Raw genomic sequence first — 21,231 nt, 5'->3', positions numbered from 1 at the left:
CAACTGCGCCACCCAGGCACCCCTAAAAAGATTTTTTTAAAGAAATATAACTGGTGAAAAAAAATACCATTCAGCGAACAATTTAAAAGCACTAATGAAACCGCTTTTTGTGATACTATAGCTTAATTGCTTCATAGGTTAGTATGCATCAGAATCACATGGAGATGGGGCACAAGGGTGGCTCAGTCAATTTAACATCCAACTATTGATTTGGGCTCAGGTCAGGATCTCACAGTTGGTAAGTTTGACCCCCGTATCCGGCTCTCTGCTGTCAGCACACAGTCCACTTTGGATTCTCTGCCCCCCTTCTCTCTATGTCCCTCCCCTGCTTGCTGTCTCTGTCTCTGTCTCTCTCTCCAAAAGAAATAAACATTAAAAAAAAGAAGAATCACATGGAGGGCTTAATAAAACAAAGATTGCAGGGCCTCAGCCTCAAGAGTTTCTCAATCAAAAGGTATGGGGTGCAGTCCTATCCTTTTACCCTCCACAACACCACCGCACCAAGTTGTGAGCATGGTCAGATTTTACCAGCAGAGCGAGGATCAGTAGAATAAATATCAATGTTGACGGATATAATTCTGGGGAATGGAGTAGGACTTTTGCTCAGTCTGAGTTAACCAAAGTGAAATCTTTCACAGAGCTTCTCCTCGTGCACTTCCACAGTTACTAAGCACACGGACCTGTACTGAGGTACATATTAACACGGAAAGTGCCTCCTCCTACCCCAACCATTCAACCTGACTCCTGCAATATGTACCAGAAGGTACAAACTGGTAAGCTAATATGTATTCAATTATCTGGAATAGAGTAGAAAAATGTATGAAACCTGAATGTGTCTCTTTATTCACGCATTTCTGCATTCATTTATTTCCTCAAAGAGTGTTTGGTATCTATTATCTTCCAGGCACTGTTCTAAGCTCTGAGACACCAGTGAACAACAAAACAGAAAAGAGTGTTTCTGTTAAGAAGCTTACATTCTACTAGAGGAAACAGACTATTGAGAAAAACAGAGGAAGAAAGAGAAGGATGGAAGGACATGCTATTTTAGGGAGGGTATTGCGATATCTTACACATAAAGTGATATGTGAGCAGGGACTTGAATGAATGAGAAACAGAATCATGAAGATATCTAGAAAAATAATGCTCCAAGCAGAAGGAAGTAGAAGGGAACACAAAAAAAGGCTCTGTAAAGCGATAAAACTCAGAGTTTAAAAAACAAAACAAAAAAAACAAGAAAGAGGCCAGTGCCTGTAATGTATTATTCTTAAAAAATGCAGCAAACTCTTTGCAATTAACTTGCATAGACAGTTTTGTTGGTAAAAACAGAATCATAAAAAATTTCCAACAAATGAATATACTAATTTCTAACATACGTACATATTTTATACTACTCTGGTTAAAGTGTTACTCCTTAGTAACCTAATTATTTGTACTTTGTTTTTTTTAACAAAGGCCAGATACAGTTTTATAAGATATGAATCTTATTCAATTGTTTTGATATTATCAGCATGTCAATTAGAAGGTACTAAAATATTCTATGTTTACTGTTGCCTAATACCAATGTATCACTATATCTATTTTAATCTTGATGTCACTATGTTTGCTAAAGTAATGCCTTCAAGTTAAGAGCAACTGTAATGCAAAGCCTCATTTTAAATCACACTCTTAAATCTTCTTGCTTCTAAAGCTTAAACTCTGAGAGTTCAGCATAAAAAATAAATTTAATGATTAAAACACAACCCATCCTGAACACAATAGGTTTGTTTGTACTTGGAAGGGGGGAGCTGAATTTTAGCCATAGAAACAACCAACATGCACTCTGTCTTCCATGTCACTACAACTGAGGCTTATGATAAAGGAAAAAAATACACTATACTAGCAAATTGGAACTTTGAAAGGAAAAAAAAAAAACCTGAAGTCTCTTATGATGCAAGCTTATAGAGCCTCACTCCATAAGGACAGAACCAGGGAGTGGCCACCCAAACAGTGGAGCAGGTCTCTGTATGAACACCCATTAACTAGTCTTAGTACTTGGACCTAATATGACCAACCTCCCCCTAGATTCATGAAGCATTATTGCACTTAGTGATTTCCAACATGACTGCCACAGTGACATGGAAGACATTTTCTAATCAAATTCCACTTGATATTAACTAAGTACATAAAAGATTTGATCACTGTCACCTAAATTTATAGAGCTGAAAATGCCAGCAATGATGTTAAGGCTATCTTTCAGTTGTAGAACATCTCTATGAAATTTTTATTATTTCTTCTTCAAAATAAATTAAAGAAGCATCTTTTATTATTTCCATTTCACATGTAAGGAAACTGAACTTGAAGGTATGAAGAAATCCTTTTTACAGAAAAGAGTCAGGTCTCGAATCCATGGATTCTGAGTCCAGTTCTATGTTGTTATACTACAATTAGTAATAATTTATTTAAAGAAAAAAATTGCTCACCATTGGGACAGTTCTTCCATATAATATGTCGGGCATTCTCATAATTTGTGTTCATCCAATTAAGCAGAATCCTTTCAGAACTCGAATATATGTTGCTGGATACAAAACAAGGATTGACCTTTGGTGAATTTTGCACAAGAATGGGGGGCAGATTACTGCTGCAGTGTGGTACAACCCGGGATAGTACCAGAACCTGAAATTGGGAAAAAGACAGAACTTTTACTAGACCTGAATGGCAAAATTAAAAATTAATATTTGAAGAGTAAATAAAGGAAGGCATCAGTATTTTCTGGTTGATTACATCCATTCAAGAGTAAAAGAAGGCATCAGAAAAGCCCTACAATAAAGATGCAAGTCACAGCAATGCGATAACAACTCGCCTGTCCAAATTTCACCTTTGTTTGAAATCCTCATGGAGGCGGGCCAGCAAGCACAATGCATATGTAAATATCCTGAGCTACAATCTGTGAAGTCTCAAAGTCTGCAAGGTAACTGTCTCTCCCTTAATTTATAAAAACCTGTTTGTGCATTTTAAGTCCAAGCCTATTATTTTATAGAAAAATGTTGTAAGTGGGATATCTAATTTCCCAGGCCACAAGAAATAACAAGTAATAGGAAAAGAACTACTGTAAGCAGGCACATTGATAACAGTAATGAAAAGCAAGAGAGAATAGTCAGATGACAAGAGATTAAAGACAAACTATTAAAAGGCAAAAAATAATCTAAGTGTCTGAGCACCAGGTAGAGGAGAAATTGCCCGTATAGAATCCTGTGGTAACCTCTGTACTAGATACTGAGACAATACAAATGTTTCAAACACAAACTGCATTCTAGTTTAAAGGTAAGAAGGTGTATATCCATTCCTTCATTCAATTCTTATGTACTGAGTGCACGACACAAAGCCACTTACCGTGCTTGGAAATAGGGACATGACAACGAAGCAATGCAATCTCTAGTTAAAGTGCATTTAGAAAGATATTTAGGGGCGCCTGAGTGGCGCAGTCGGTTAAGCGTCCGACTTCAGCCAGGTCACTATCTCGTGGTCCGTGAGTTCGAGCCCCGCGTCGGGCTCTGGGCTGATGGCTCGGAGCCTGGAGCCTGTTTCTGATTCTGTGTCTCCCTCTCTCTCTGCCCCTCCCTTGTTCATGCTCTGTCTCTCTCTGTCCCAAAAATAAATAAAAACGTTGAAAAAAAATTAAAAAAAAAAAGAAAGATATTTAATCCAAAATGACTGAATTTCAAAATATTTAAGAAGGTAAAGTGTAAAAGGTAGAAAAACAATTTAAAACATGCTACATGAGGCATCTGGGTGGATCAGTCCATTAGGTGTCCAACTCTAGATTTCAGATCAGTTCATGATCTCATGGTTTGTGAGTTTGAGCCCTGCATCAGGCTCTGCGCTTATAGCATGGAACCTGCATGGGACTCTCTCTCTCTCTGCCTCCCACCTGCTCAAGCTCTCTTCCTCTCTCTGAAAATAAATAAATAAACTTAAAAAAAAATGTTACCAAAGTTAATTCCTTTTCCAAAGTTTCCAAGAACAAGGTAATATTACACCTGCATTTGTCAGTGTTTCTGTGTGGCCTAAAATTCAAGCTGTTATTCTACCAGGAAATGCTCTTATATTATTCAACCATGTTTAAAGACAATAATATTTTAAAAGTAATGATTAAGGGCACCTGGGTGGCTCAGTTGGTTAAGCGACTGACTCTTGGTTTCTGCTCAGGTCATGATCTCACAACTCGTGAGATCGAGCCCTGTGTTGGGCTCTGCACTGACAGCACAGAGCCTGCTCTGGATTCTCTCTCTCCCTCTTTCTCTGCCCCTCTCCAATTCACTCTCCATCTCCAAACAATTAAATAAAATAAATAAACATTTTTTTAAAGTAATGATTGGTTTCATAATGAATAAATGGAATAGCAATGAAAAAATGTGATGTACTTCCCCATGAAAAAACTGAACAGCATGTAGATGACATGAGGTGAAATTTTAATTTCATTAGTCTGCTACAATTTCACAGAATGTTCTAAACTGTGTATAAATTATTCTAGTAAACCTTAACTAAAAATGTATCCCAAAAAGGCACAATTAATTTAGGAATTTGCAAAAGTCAGATAAAGTTTAATTTTTAGAAGCTTACCTTTCCCTTGGTCATACTGTTTAAATGGAAGAATATAATACACATTTCTCAAACATACCACAAATGTTTTTCACCCTAACAAAATTTCTTGCAGTCACTTAGGTCTAAATACTATCAAGATCACAAATTTGTTGTAAAGAGAATATAATTTAATTCCATAGACTAAGAACTAGAAAAACAATAATAAATTTTTAAAAAGGAATAGAGAAAGAAAAAAATTTTAATTGTTTTTCTTGAGAGAGAGAGAGAGGGGGAGAGAGAGAGAGAGAGCGCATGTGAGCACAAGAGGGGCAGAGAGAGAAGGGGGCAGAGCGTTCAAAGCAAGCTCTGTGCTGACAGCAGAGAACCAGCTGCGGGGCTTGAACTCATGAACCATGAGACCCTGACTTGAGGTGAGGTCAGATGCTTGACCAACCGAGCCACCCAGGTGCTCCAGAAAAGAAAATTTTAAAAGAAGCATTCAAGCTTGTTCATCCACAGCCCCTACTAAGGAGGCCCACCTAGAAGTGATCTGGGGGTGAAGACACAAGCTTCAGTTAAGACAGGAGGTAGAGAGAAAGCTCAAAGAGGAGACAAGCTACAAGGCAGTTTGCTGGTGGTGGAAGGCACAGCAGCAATCTGACCTCGGCTCCTAGGCACTGCATATATCATCCACAGAGATCGATGCCAGGGATTCCAGGAAAACTGAGATGCACCTGTTTCTGATTTAAAGATAAGGCCCTGGGGCAGCTGGGTGGCTCAGTTGGTTAAGCACCCGACTTCAGCTCAGGTCATGATCTCACAGTCCGTGAGTTCGAGCCCTGCATCAGGCTCTGTGCTGACAGCTCAGAGCCTGGAGCCTGCTTCGGATTCTATGTCTCTTTCTCTCTCTGCCCCTCCTCCACTTATCCTCTGTCTCTCTCTGTCTCTCAAAAGTAAATAAATGTAAAAAAAAAAAAATTAAACATAAAGCCCTGCAGGCTCAGAGATCTGTTTCCATTGTCTTCTCACCCCTATTACCCATAGTGGCTCCTGGCTCCTTAATCATCTCTCACCAGATCTCCTTCCCTATCAGCCTATATGCTAGTTTTTCTCAGAAGATCCCTCATCACTACTTCAAAGAGGAAAGGGCTGACATATTAAATGAGAACAGGGCAGTATCCTACCACGTGTCCCAAAGTTCTTGCATCTGCACTCACTTTTCTTCCTTCTCTACAGCAACAATGGATGAGCTATCCCTTATCTTGCACTAGATACCAAACCTACTTATCTTCTTCTGGAGATTCGTGCATCAGTTGCCTTTTTTAGCTTTTGGATCTTTAATTTATCTCTCCTCAGCAGTTCCTTTTCAGCAACATCAAAACATGCTCACTTACACTCAGCTTTTAGAGAGCTCTCCCAAACTTGGATTCCCCTGATTCTTCTGTCTGTTCCCTCTACCAGTTATAAATCATGAAGGCGTTTTCTACCCTTATGCTCTCCACTTTTTTTCCTTTTGTTCATCAAACCAAAGTCCACCTAATAACCTTCCCCCAACACATTACTACTCCCACACCCTGAAAGTGCCTTTGGCATCTTTGTTGTCCAATACAACAGGGAATTTTTTTTTAACGTTCATTCATTTTTGTGAGACAGAGAGACAGAGCATGAGTGAGGGAGGGGCAGAGAGGGAGACACAGAATCTGAAACAGGCTCCAGGCTCTGACCTGTCAGCACAGAGACCAACGCGGGGCTTCAACTCACAGCCCATGAGATCATGACCTGAGCTGAAGCCGGACGCTTAATCGACTGAGCCACCCAGGTGCCCCTACAACAGGGAATTTTTAATCATTCTCTTAAGCAACCTCTCAATTTCATCTGGTATCAATTTCATCTGATACCACGCCCTCCCTCAAAGGCTTTCTTCCCTCCTTGTTCATCATGTCATAAAGTATTAATGCTATCTTTTTGCAATATTTCAAGCTCATTTGCAGGATTCTCTTCCCTTACCTATTTAAATACTGGGTTTCTTTGATATCAGGTTTCTCATGCCATCTTTTCTTCATATTTTATAGGTGTGTTTCTCCCCAATTTTATCTCCCAGAAACCACTAAATATGCATTAAGAAAGATCACTAATTGTTGTAATTAAAAAATAAGGATTCAACATAATATTTAGAACATTATGTTAGTAGTAGTAATGAGAATAAGTGTAACTTAATATCAATGAGATGAATGGTATTGTTATACTCTATCAAGGTATTTACATCTACCTAGATGATGGATGTATTGAGCTCTATATCACTTTATATATTCAGTAATTTCTTTTCTTACTCTCTATTTCCACTAAATGAGAAAATCCTACCTCATAATTACAGGTTCATAGAATAGGTGCTCATTTTGATTGTTTTGGACAGTCAGGCCCAACATGAAGCCTGAAATTATAGAGATTATTTTTTTATTGAAATCTACTTCATCTACTTTCAAATAACAAGCAAATGCCAAGCTGGTTGATGAACATACCACACTCAAAAGCCAAAGCTAAAGAAACTCAGGCAATAGCATTAAATAGTATTCTACTCTTCAATGGCATTCATCTTTGGGAAAAGTTTCTTCAGCTTCCACTACCAGGAGCTCCATAACCTATACAGTGTCTTTGTGCAAATTAGAAAATGACACATGCTCTAAGAAACTGTCGTCCTGATGGTACCCTTATTTAAAGTAAAAATACCCCCTTCATTTGTTGAGACACAGAGTAGAATAGTGTCCATAGCCTTCATGAGCAGCACATAGGCTGGTTTTAGCTCCCAATCATCAACCCAAGCTGCGTAGAAACTACACAGTCATATTCAGTCTATCTGTCTGTTCAACAGTTCAATACATTTTTTTCTCCAATAAATCTTCGAAAAAAGCCAAACTTTAGATGCTTTAGTGATTTCTCCCATATTAAAAATCATGATATTCAAATCCTATAGGTATATGTCCAAAACATGGATAGGATTACCTGGTGGATCATTTGAGCTAGCCACTTAAAATAATGAAAATGACAATACAGAAAAACATCAGTGCTATGAAGATATTATTTTTAATCTCATTCCTGTTGGAAAAATGCACGTGGGGGGCACCTGGGTGGTTCAGCTGGTTAAGCATCCAACTTTGGCCTAGGTCATGATCTCACCATTCCTGAGTTTGAGCCCCACATCGGGCTCTGTGCTAACAGCTCAGAGCCTGAAGCCTGTTTCAGATTCTGTCTCTCTCTCTCTCTGCCCCTCCCCTACTCACGCTCTCTCTCTCAAAAATAAATAAACATTAAGAATTTTTTTAAAAATTAAAAAAAAAAGAAAAATGCATGTGAGAGTGACCTCCCCTTCATAACTAGCACATCTCAAAATTGGAGAGAAACACCTTGAATTGACAGAGATCGTGAAGCAATTAGGTAACTCAGTAGCCTAACAGTATTTATATTTTTTTCTATTTCCTTTAACAAATGACTTTGTAACTGAAGCATATTTTTAATCACCTACATTTCCCTATGAATAAGGGTTCATTTGCAACACCCTTTCTTGTGACCAATGGCTAAATGTCTATCAATATCTACCACCAACAGATTTCCTCCAGGTTACATTACAAATTAATCTTACATTAATGACAAAGAATCACTCTTCCAAGAGCATGGGCTTTCGTTGGTAAAGAGAACAAAACGTTATCATTTACTTCTTTCACATGTATTTATCACACACCTCCAAATGTGTTCGTATGCTCCCTTATATCCAAATAGAGCATGCAATATTTGCTACCACATATGAGAATAACAGTTTCCACACTATATGCCACTGACATTAAGGGACATCCCGTAAAGCCATTTAAGAAAAGAACTTCACCAATTTTACTCTTCCCAATCACATTTAACTGAAACTCATTTTCAGTTTTCCTCACAAATATGATCCCTTGTGCTATCTTTGCTTGTCTTCTACAGAGGCATGCAATTCTAAATAATGCCTCAGTAGAACTGGGGTCTTGCCTACCTTTAGCAATACTAGCAATACTCCAACTTTATAACAGAAGTTTTGAATTGGGAAAAATGTGTTTGATTAATGGGAAAGATTACTGCTGTCTGTTTAAAAATATCAAAATATTTTACAGAATTGTGCCACTATTAAAAAAAAAACCCTTATGATAGACAGGACACTGGGAACAAATGAATAAACTGTTTACCTAAACTTATTATTCAGATATTATTAATCACCTTTTTGTTTTCCAGATTCTTCGGTAAAAATAGCACATGCACTTCTTTCAGCATATACAGATGTATCCTTTATATCTACATGAGAGCCCTATTTATATATTTACATTTAAAACAGCATTCTGAATTTGAGTGTTTGTGTTATTGTTTTTCATCTCTCTTGTGCTTCAATGACCCATTTTTAGCCATCAATACATTTTTGTGAATTAGGAATATAATGGAAGAAAATAGCAATAATTAAACATGGAAATTTAACAAGCAAAAATAAGCAACTGCCACAAAATCAAAATGGTTGAGAAAAGCTATATTCCATTATCCAAACTACTAGCCAAGGAGAACTGACAAAGGCAGCTATGGAATGCATACATGACCTTTAGGAAGGAGAAAATAAGAACCTAAAGGGATTGTGAAAATCACAATCTATTTCCAACCTGTGAAACTCCCATCAACAACACTGCTTGCTTTTACAAGAGAAATTGCCAATCCACTTCTGATTTACTGGAGCTTCTAGAGCTATCCATGCTTTAGACACAATACATGGAGAATCACAGCTCTGTGTGATTGGGCAATCTTATCTATTCCTATGACTTTATCAGCAAAGAATCCCAAACATACGTTGCCACCCAGAACTCTTTCCTGACTGAAGGATATACCCACTTCATAATGACACAGGGCACCATAATACAGCACAACCAAAATTAATTCATTATGCCCTCTTACCCTATCTCATCCTCCACACCCAACAAAATCCTGTTAGTACCCCCACTGCCTTGTTATTTCAGTAACTGGCATCAAATTCCATTCAGTCACCCCAGCAAGACCCAATGTCATCTTTTACCTCTCTCTTTCACCCCCCGCCCCAAGATCTATTCACTAACCAAGTCCTACTGTTTTCTACTCCTAATATTTACAAAAGCTGCCCCTTACTTATCTTTCCCACTACTACCAGTATTCCCAGCACCAGGCTCTTAAATACAGCTCCAAACAGTTTCCACACTGTACCAGAGTGTGATTTGTCTAGAATGCAAAGTTGATTATGTCAACCTCATGTTTAAACATGAGGATGCTAACCTCATCCTTTGCTAGCTCTGTACTGACCCTGGGCTAAAATCCAAAAAGTCCAGATTCCTTGGTTTGGCTTACAAAGTCAACTACAATCTAACTTGTGACTGGGATCAAAGTCAGATTAAATTGATTTTCTTCCAAGAAACCTTCCCCAAGGCACAGGAAAGGTAGGTTCTTCTCTAGGTGCACTCACCCTTAGTGCTCTGGGCTTACCTTATCATAGCATTTGTCATGCTTCCATGTAATTATAGATTTTTAGTTACTTATATACTCCAGGACACAAAATCCTGGAACAGAAAGACTGTATCCGGTTTACACTCTCAGAGCCTAGTACAGTGTCTGCATCCTAATAGTTAAGTAGCAAGTATTTGTTGAGCATCTGCTATGTAGCTGACACTCTACCAAATTCTGAATTTACAAATAATATTTAGTTTTTATTTTATTTTATTTTATTTTATTTTATTTTATTTTATTTTATTTATTTCTCTTAATTTTTATGTATCCTGAGAGAGAGAGAGAGAGAGAGAGAGAGAGAGAGAGAGGGAGCAGGGAGAGTAAAGAGAGAGACAATCTCAAGACAGCTCTGCACTGTAAGCATGGAGCCCGATGCAGGGCTCAAAGCCACGAACCGTGAGATCATGACCCGAGTGGGAATAAACAGTCAAATTCTTAACCGACTGAGCAACCCAGGCACCTCAATACTTGTCTTCTAAATTCATAGACTTATAGGTTGGGAAAGACAGGTAAGATGAACTAAACATATCCATCAATGCATGAGTGAATAAATGAATGAGTGAAGAAAGCCCACGACCCAATGTCAGGACTAGTTTGTCCATAAAGTAGGGCATTTTCTTCCCTTCTGTTTTAGAGGTCCTCCTCTTTATTAGTGAGCAAAATTATAGATGATACAGCCTGGAGTTAAGAAAAAAAAGAAGAAAATGTTCCAAATCTAAGTTTGGCTGAGAGTCATGAATGCCCTTGTACATTCTTCAGGGAATTACTCCAGGAAAAACAGGATTTCTGTCTTTGACATCTGGCAAAAAAAAAAAAAAAGGCAGGGCTGGCTGACACAAGAACAAGAGGAGAGGAGTAAGTAGGAATCATGCAGCAGAAGGAACTCTCTAGAGGGTAGGCTGGGTAGCTGGGTGCCGTGGCAGATTTAGGCTACCAGAGAGGAGGAGCAAGGGGACCTGGGGCTTCAGTACCTGCAGAGAACAAGAAAGAAATAAGCTTCATCTACATCAGAGGGTTTTATATGGCTAAAATCAGGTGACCTTGGAAGATAGTACGTATACCTGTAGACTTTTGTTTCCTTGTCTCTCAACTGGAGATTACTGCTTGTGAAGATTAAACAATATCACATTTAAAAAGCATCTTGTGAGGCTCAGTTGTTGAAGCGTCTGACTTTGGCTCAGGTCATGATCTCACTGATGGTGAGTTCGAGCCCTGCAATGGGCTCGCTACTGTCAGCACAGAGCCTACTTCAGATCCTCTGTTCCCCTCTCTCTGCCCCAACCCCACTTGCAGCCTGTCTCTTAAGAAAATATAAAATAAAATAAACTTTTCAAAAGCATCTCATGACAAGAGTCTTACATAAACTACACACTATCTAGTTATTAATTTTGTCCTTTCCTTTCAGTGACTGCTGCTTCTTTTTAACTTCTCCCTCATTTTAACTCCCTTGTTCCACAGCTCACCCTACTTATGGTTTCGATCTGTGAAGACAAAGCAAAAACCCCCATGAGTCTTAGTGGGCAAGATCTGTCATGCCACATTTTAGAAGCCTAGGGAATGATTCTCAGGACTTTTTTGTTTATCCAAAAAAGATGCAGGATGTGAAGGCATAATTTATGCTATGTTAATCTACCTACAAATGCAACTTGGCATGAGGTAAATTGGAGAGTCTCCTCAAAACCTGGCCTTACCTACTGACGTGGATTCCTAGTGGATATCTCCCCAGAATAACGTTTATAGCAAGAGTCTAGTATGTACTAGAAGTAGAAACCATAATTGTCACTATCATCCATTCTTTAATGAATGCTTCCTTTTATTTGTTTATTTTTAATGTTTATTTTTAAGAGAGAGAGACAGAGAGAGAGAGAGAGAGAGAGAGAGAGAGAGAGAGAGATACAGAGCATGAGGAAGACACAGAATCCAAAGCAGGCTCCAGGCTCTGAGCTGTCAGCACACAGCCCGACGTGGGGCTCGCACCCATGAACCATGAGATCATGACTTGAGCCAAAGTCAGATGCTTAACTGACTGAGCCACCCAGATGCCCCTAATGCTTCCTTTTAGTACCAGAATATGACAATAGCTACCTATTTTAGGGACTACATTTCTCAACATGCCCTGCAGCTAGGTACCATCATGTGAGTAAATCCTGCCCAACAGAAATGATACACTTTTTGAGTGACAGCCTTAAACAGTATTTACTTTTCCTCCACTACTCTTGTAGGTGTTCTTTCTTCCTTGTTCTGAGAAATTGTACCACAATGAAAGCCCAGTACTGGGCGTGGAAGAGACACCGTACTATCCCTAAAGCACTTAGTTCTCAATTGTTCCTTGAGAAAGAAAAAGAAAATGTCTACCTTATTTGAGCCACTGTGCTTTTGAATTCTTTAATCAGGATCATTACCTATACCTTAACTAATACATTATTCATATAAATCAACCAAAATACCCTAGCAGTGAACAAGGCTGGAAATGTTACCTTGTATATCTGAAGGAATACATCTGTCCATGCCCCTTTACTCCAGGCTTCAAACCGAGTCATCTCTATAACAATAGAAGGTTTTTCCTTAGGCGCACAGGAACACAGGCAAGGTATTTAGTGGAAGAGTTAAAAAAAAAAAATTACAATATTAGTAAAAATGTAAGGCAAATATAAGTCCAAAGTTTTAACCACGTAGCATATAAGGGTTTTTTTTTCTTTTTACAAACTTTTGCATGTTCTATTTATACATTCATCAAGATCTCTAATTCTCCATGTACCAATAAAAGAAACTATCAACAGAGGTAACTTTCTGGAACACACAGCCCCTTACTGAGGTCAGAGATTTATCCATTCACCGTATCTATTAGGTCATTCTGTGGCAGAAGTGGCAGAATGAAATGCGAAGTTACTCTGAGCTCTGAGCCCCAAAAAGGAACATGGTCTTTGGCTAAGCCACCGGGACTCACCAGTGTCAAAGGACGGGCCCCTGGTTCTCCTGATCACGTCATGTGGTGAGAGGAGAGTCGCCTCAAAGCCTGTAGGCTTCTCCAAGCAATTCCCCTTCTCAGCAGGTTTCCATAAAATGAACTGTGTACTTTGAAAACAACTAGGCATATTTTGCTTAATTTCTGCCTATTCTCCCCTTTAAATGAAGAAGGGAAATGAAGGGAAATGGCAAGTGGTAGGGAAATTCAACCAGTATTTCCTTAGAAGATATATATTCTAAAAATTTCCTTTAAAAAATCATTTACAAAAGAATAAACTATTCTCCATTATTATATCCACTAAAAGAAGCAATTATATATTTAAGAAAGCCATGTAATCATTTCTGCACAGTGTAGGGTCCGAGGGCAGGCTGCCCCAAGATGGGTCACTTTGGCACAAAGATCGAGTTTGAAGGGGTTTGGGACAGGTCCCCCCAAAACCCAGGTCCTGTGGGTTCAAGAGAAATTTTTCCCCTCCCTTAACTCACAGAAGAGTCTGTATGTGGTGGTGGGGGGGGGGGGTATCTCTATCAAAATAAGGTTAGCAGAGATAAATTTTTATATGAGTGGCCCATCTGTCTGGCAGGGCAAACACCTAATTACCAAACATCTACTCTTCTTATCACATTGTGAAGTACATTCCTTCTCTCTAAAGTCTCAGACCCCTACCCCCTTTCTCCTTAGTTCAGGATGACTTTTATACCTCATTTTGCCTCTCTTTGTAATTTCCATATCTATGTGGATTCCCCTTATGTCTGCTAGTAAATTTTATTTTCTCCTATTAATCTGTCTCATGACAATTTAATTCTCAGTCTAGCTAGAAGGACCTTGAAGGGGACAGGATATTCTTGTTCTCTGACAACAGGAACTCCATAAAAACTTTTAGACAGAAAAACATGTCTGTGTGTGTATATGTATACACATATATTTAAATGTTTGTTCTTAATATTTATATTAATATTTATACACACACACATAGGCTTTGCAGAGAAGCAGAGTCCATAAGACACTTCATAAATAAAAATACCAAGATTTTAAAATGAAATCTTCTAACAAAGACCAGAAATCAGTCAATTCAATAACTGTGTAGATTGTTCTAGAAATTGTATTCCCTTACTGTAATTTCAAGCCACTTTTTATAATCTTCTGGTTCAAGCAGAAATTCTGGCAGCACATGAGAAATACATGCTCCTTGAGCGCTAAAGTAAAATAAGAGTCCAAATTATTATGATAGAATACTCAACGGTTTGTATTTCATTTGCATTTGAACATCAGTTATTTCAATGTCATATAGTTTAATGTGTATTGAATTTTAATTTTCGAATTTAAAATTTGTATCGTCTTAACAGTTCCCTTAAAAATGAAACGTGCATATGATGCTTTCTTTAGAGAATTAATAATGACAAAGAACTTACTAAACTCTATAATCTTAAGCATTTCACTTGCCTATAATCAGCCACATCTATCCTTAAAAAGTAACAGAACACAGAGTTATATGACTTGACTCCTATTGCCAAGACACTAACCATTTTATTGCTGTATGACATTATAAAATTGAGGGGTGCCTGGCTGGCTCAGTTGGTTAAGCGTCTGGCTCTTGGTTTCGGCTCAGGCCATGATATCACAGTTCATGAGTTTGAGCCCCCCATGCTAACAGCAAAGAGCCTCCTTGGGATTGTTTCTTTCTTCCTCTCTTTCTCTGCCCCTCCCCCACTTGTGTTTTCTCTCTCTCTTTTTCTCAAAATAAATAAACTTAAAAAAAAACATTATAAAACTGAAAAATATCCAGGAAATGTTTGAATACAATAAAGCATCTAACAGATCATTAGTTACCCAATGCTTAGTGAATGCCTATCACAACATATACCTGAATATAGAAAACCCCAAATATAACATAATTTATCACCTATTTTTCCAGAGAATATCCAAAAATTCTGGCTTCTCTGATTATATAAACTTGTAGTAGTATATCTGTTGCAGCAAATATCTATTTAATATTATTTTATACATTTAAAGGCATATATATATTCATATGTATAGAATTTATCACATTCAAGATTATATTTTTAACTGTCATATTTCTTGAAATATTTTAATTCAAGGTCTTCATATTCATGCCTACCACCAGCAGAACCACTTTAACGAAGTTTAATCTAATACGGTTTGGGCAGGAGTGCTTCCTAGTGGGGATTTAAATGTTCAAGTCTAACTCATTTAGTGACCATAGAATGCCATCCACGATAAGTATTTGTCAGAGAATGCCACCTCTAGTACTCAACTCTGTAGATGTTTTGCAGTCCTGTAACCACTGAAAAGTGGGAAAAAGAAAAGGTGGAAAGGAATCTCAAGATAATTCTATAAGCTCAAAGCTTGAAGGTAGCACAGATGAATGAGAAAAAAGAAGTGAGAAAGGGAACCCTAGTGGGGATGGAAGCAAAGAGCAGAGTTTTAGAGAGATTAAGTTGGCCTTGGCTTTGGGCCAGAGGAAGCTGGTGGAAGAAATTATACTGCATGCATAAAGCTCCTTTGTTCAGAAGTCAAACACCATCCATTCTGTTTCATTGTCACACATTTCCCATCTGCATCTACATTACTCCTATGATTCCTCACTAGGCTGCAATTATTATAGAGTTAAATAATATCTAATTTTAATGGAACACTACTCCTTAGCAGGAGTAGCCCACCTAAAGCATATGTAAGAACTCAAATGAGATGACGATCCATGAAGTTGAAATCCCAGTGGTGTCTGTCTCTGAGCTGCCTGTCTAAACAAAGACAGAGACATGCAGAAGCTGGAATACTTTCTTGCATCCAAAACAAATACGGGATTCCAGAAGGAAATCATCACTTCTATTAAATGCTACCGAAAGTCTAAGAAAAATTATCAGGGAAACATTAAACTGAGAACTTCGTAAGGAAGGAGACCGTGTGGTATTCATTTCAGTATTCCATAGTGTCCAGCAGAGAATCAGCCCTCAGTAAAATGTTGAGGATGAAGAATGAAATGAATATTTTGCAATATTAAAGACAACAAGCCCCAAATGGAGTCAGTTATGCTAAACTCCATGTCCCCAAAAGTGAGATTTAACTTCATTATGATTTCAGCTCTCCCAGAAAGGGAATCTGAAAGCAGTCCCTCAGAAATGCCTGAGCAGCATTAGCTAGGTAATCTGCCTGAAAGATCCCTACCATCGCTCCTAGACAAAGTAACTTTGCAATAACCAATCTGCTTTTGTGCTGTAGGAACTGAAAACTTTTCCCTCCTAACCTTCTAGGTATTTTTGCTAATCCAATAATCAAATTGACAGACAGATGAAGAGGGGGAAAAAAACAGATTTAATTACATACCTATGGGAGCCCCACAAAGACAGGAAGACTGAGAGGCAGTCAGGCAGTTGAGGCTAAGGAGAGGGGCTAGGGGTCTGGGTCTTCCAAGGGGAGGGAGAAAATTCACAGGATTATGAAAAGAGCAAATATTTGGTAAAGAGTCATTTGTCATGCCATGTAGTTAAGTCTTTCTGATAGGAAAAGTTATCTCTGGTAATAGCTCCCTTCCTGGTACAAACTTTTATGTAAATTCGTGTAGACAGTTAAGGGTGAGGTAAAAAGCTTTTCCTGTCTGCTGGGTCTCACTTGCTTTCAGCTCAAAACAATCCCCATGCCAAAGTGGCACAGTTTGGGATGGAACATTCTGTCCCCCGCCCCCATTGCCTAAGCACAACTCCATTGTTCTTGCTTCCTTCTGCCTATAAAATCTCTTGACTCGTACAGCTCTTCGGAGCTTTTTTCTATCTGCTAGATTGGATACTGCCCGATTCATGAATTGCTGAATAAAACTGATAAGAGCTTTAAAATTTACTCAGGTGAATTTTATTTTTTCACAGAATTTTACAGACACTGTTATGAAGTGAAGGTTAGCAGAATATGCCACTGGAAAATATACTTCTTTGGCACACCAATTATTTTGAGAAACTGCAGGAGAGGAGAAGCTCTAAAAACAGAGTAGAAGTCACCCTTTTGTAAAGGAAAACATACCTTTAGAAAGGAAATTTACATTAGAAAAGGGGCCTGTACCAGGAAGAGAGCTATTGCAGGGAAATAGATAACTTTTTCAACTGAAAGATTTATCTGCATGACAGGGCAACCTTTGTGTAACAAGTATTTCCTCCTCTCACCTTTGCAAAGAATTACCTCTTCCCCATCTTGGCCCCCTTCCCTCTTGAAAGCCTTAGACTCCTATTCTTTTCCTTAGCTCAGAATGGTATAGAAGTCTCATCTTTAGGCTTTCTTTTGAGTCTCAAATCTTTGGGGGGCTACTATACTTAACATACACAATCAATATTTTTTCCTCCGGTCTTTATATTACAGGGCAGGTTGTGGGGGGGGGGATCTCAGCCAAGAATCTAGAAGGGTCAAGGGAAAATTATTTTTCCTCCCATGTAAGAGACTCATTTTCTTCTTTTCATTTGGAATCTATCTTAAATCCTAACTTCATCAGTCCCTAAGACAGTATTAATGATTGTGCTTTGTCAATAGATTTTATGTCTGATCAGTATTATAGAGAGTTGACTTTCATAATTGATTTGATTACACTTTTACATGCTAGGTTTTCTATTTACATATTTCTTCCAAGTTTACACTAAGTAGAACAAAATAAATTAGATGTAATGAGTTATTAAATCCTCAACTTGATCTCCAAAGATTTTTGAATTTCTCATTTATTGCATAAAATCAATATAATTTCACTTGTATACTGTAATTGTTCACTGTAACATTGATGATTTTTTGAATTTAATATATTGATTTCCATGATGAAACATATACATGTATCTTGGATTAATGACCCAATTTTATTAACCATTGAAATGTTGAGGGATTTTATCATAGCCAACATATCCTGATAAGCATGTATTTGCTAATAAAAAAGCAATAAATTTGAATGGCTTGGCATTAACTCCAAAATCATTCTTCCATACTTGTGTCCTCACATCATAAAATGTCAAAACAGAAACCATCCATGTTAGTGTCAACACTACTGGGAGCTGTACCAACATCAGCGCTACAATAGTAAGATGACAATTTTGAGTACCATATAATTTACTAAAGTTATCAGAAAACTGTTTAATTTCTATAATGCACAAACAATAAAGATTTATTTAAGCGTCTGACCCTTTTTCTTCTGTTCATAGGTAACACTTCAATAGATTTTAAAATACAACTTTTTTTTTGTAAATAATTATAATTAACCCCTTCTAAAAGAAAAGAGATAAACACAACTAACTTTCTAAAATAAAAATGTCATTAGAATGTTTGCCTTATTGAATTAAAACATTTACTTTATTTAAATCAATCATCAAAGACCAAGAGTGGGACAGAGCAAAATTGAAACAAAAGTCATGTGCTTTCTATTTTAAAATTATAAAAACTTTTTAAAAGTTTCTATTTTATCTAATAAAGACACACTTGATAAATATTGGTTTTCTGGCAGTTTTATGTCAATAAAACTTTTCTTTCTTATAGAGGTACAGACTTTTAAAATATTCTATTTGGGGGCGCCTGGGTGGCCCAGTCGGTTAAGTGTCTGACTCTTGATTTCAGCTGAGGTCATGATCTCAGGTTTCGTGGGATCGAGCCTTGTATCATGCTCAATGCTGACAGTGCGGAGCCTGCTTGGGATTCTCCCTTTCCCTCTCTCTCTGCCCCTCTTCTGCTCTCTCTCCCCCACTCTCCCTCTCTCTCAAAATAAATAAACTAAACTAAAATATTGTATTTCAGTGATAATGATATCACAAGAGTCAGTTTTCCACATGTCACTAATGGCTACCATATTGAAGAAACATAAGAAAACATTTTAGTATATGGAACCCATAGATCACAACTTATTTCATTTAAATTAATCATCATCATAATCTACTATGTGTCATGTAATACATATTTAATATTTTAATTGTTTTATCAACCAGTTAAGTTTGGGAATTATCATCTTCAACTTTACAGATATGGAAATTGAAGCTTAAATGGGTTAACTTGTGTAAATTCACAGAAGTACGAAAGAGCTAGAATTTGAGCCTATCTCTACCTAATTCAAAAGCCATGCTCTTGTACCCAATATCAGTGCATTCTTCCAGAACCACTCTTAGACTGCTGCTTTGAAATATTTTTATTCTTACATGCCATTCCAATAAATAAATGATACCATAGTGGTCATGCATAAGTAAGAAGGGTATAAAGTTTTTCAAGATAAAAGAAATGAAATAACAAATGGAATTACATTTATGTATAAAGCAGAGTGAGTTGGTTTTCTCAGCGTATTTATTTTGGTGAATGAAAAATTTATTTAAAAATCAATGGTATTGGAAAGTAACAGTTACAATAGTTTTAGATTATATGATAACCTACATTGCAGTTTCAATGCTAGGTACATAGTGTTTTTGTTCTGCTTGTTTTAGTTTTATATTATGGAAATAATAAAAAAAAGTTTATTTTTTCAGTGAAAGTTAATGACATCATAAAAACGATTAATGGTTATAAATAAATGAAATCATATCAAAGAACACTAGGCACTGTGTTAGTCTGCTCAGTCTGTCATAACAGAATACCACAGGCTGGGTAGTTTAAACAGCAGAAATTTATTTTCCCACATTTCTGGAGACAAGAAGCTCAAGAACAAAATGTTAGAAAATTTGGTTGGTTGTGAGCCCTTTCTTCCTGGCTTGCAGACAGCTTAGCATCCCATCTTTATGATATCATTAAACATAATTACATTGTTTTCTTTTTAATATTTATTTTACTTTTGAGAGAGAAAGACAGAGGGTTCCCTCACACGTAGGGGAGGGACAGAGAGTGAGAATCCAAAGCAGACTCTGCACTGTCAGCCCAGAGTCCAATGTGGGGCTCAAACTCATGAACCATGAGATCATGACCTGGGCTGAACTCAAGAGCCGGACACTCAACCTACTGAACAATCCAGGTGCCCCAACCATAATTACATTCTTAAAGGTCCTGTTTCCAAATACAGTTGCACTGGGGGTTATGGCTTTAACAAATAAATTGGAGGGAGACCCAATTAACTCCATAACAGGCACAAATGACAAAAAAAAATTAAGCATATTGTTTCAAATAGAGTGATAAATTTATTACAAACTATAATACCTGTTTTCAAAATAGTTTTTACAAGACATATGGCATTGTTATGGGCTGAATTGTGTCCCCTCAAAAAGTCATATGTTGAAACCCTAACATGGTACTGCAAAATTGGACTATACTTGGAGTTAAGGCCTTTTAGATTAAGATAAAATGAGGCCATTAGGTGGGTCCGAATCCAATCTGACTGATGTCCTTATATGAAGATGAAATTTGGACACACAGACACCAGGGGTGTGTGTACACAAAGGGAAGACCATGTGAGAGGAGGTAGCTGTCTCCAACCAAGCAAAGAGGCCTCAGAAGAAACCCAATCTGCCAACACCTTGATCTTGCACTTCTAGTCTCTGGAACTGTAAGAAAATATATTTCTGTTGTACAAACCTTCTAGTCTGTTATGGTAGCCAGAGCAAATACGGATATGAGGAAATAAGTGCTTTAATAATTAGTTAAAGAATTCATAGGTTAGTATTATAAATAAAGTTCAATGTATAACTTTCATAGTACAGACTCCACATTTTCCCAACTTGATCCTCTCTGACTGGCTACACCTCCTCTCCTGGAATGCAAATACTTTATGTTTTCTTCTCTTATCCCTAATTTTTCATATCTCACAAAATTTTTTTCCATTCTTCTATGACTACCCTGAGACTCAATTTCAAAGTTTTCTTCCTGTTACCACACAAGCTCAAAAAGCAAATGTCTGTGAAAGACAATGTTAATAAATAAATATTTAATGAACATTGGTTCCATTCTGTGTTATGAAGGATGCTGGGTGTCAGAGATGCCAGATAAATGAGAAGTGCTTCCTACCCTTAACATGCACGCAAATTAGTGGGGGTACACTGACTCATAAATAAGTCAGTGGTATGAAAATAATTTACAAAGTTATACATAGCCATGCTGTTTTCCTTAACTGATATAATCTTTCTCATTCGTTCAACCAGATGGGGCACAGAGAAACAGGAAGAAAACATAGACTTGAATGTTCACATATCTTAGTTTTTCCTAAACTTAACAGTCTC

The 21,231-nt window shown here is 37.5% G+C and overlaps 1 protein-coding gene across 1 annotated transcript in view; it reads right to left on the bottom strand.

Moving 5' to 3' along the window:
- The window catches only part of CFAP47 (cilia and flagella associated protein 47), a 587,956-nt gene that overhangs the window by 365,030 nt on the left and 201,695 nt on the right, over positions 1–21,231 (bottom strand). Inside the window, exons 31-33 of the mRNA XM_043569968.1 lie at positions 14,181–14,262; positions 12,576–12,662; positions 2,460–2,652 (exon numbers count right to left, since the gene is read on the bottom strand). Coding sequence (XP_043425903.1) covers positions 2,460–2,652; positions 12,576–12,662; positions 14,181–14,262 — 362 coding nt within the window. The remainder of the gene's footprint in view (positions 1–2,459; positions 2,653–12,575; positions 12,663–14,180; positions 14,263–21,231) is intronic.

The sequence above is a fragment of the Prionailurus bengalensis genome, chromosome X, assembly GCF_016509475.1.
Source record: "Prionailurus bengalensis isolate Pbe53 chromosome X, Fcat_Pben_1.1_paternal_pri, whole genome shotgun sequence".
Lineage (NCBI taxonomy): Eukaryota > Metazoa > Chordata > Mammalia > Carnivora > Felidae > Prionailurus > Prionailurus bengalensis.
Note: the sequence above shows the minus strand (reverse complement) of the source record. Positions and strands in the feature narration are given on the sequence as shown.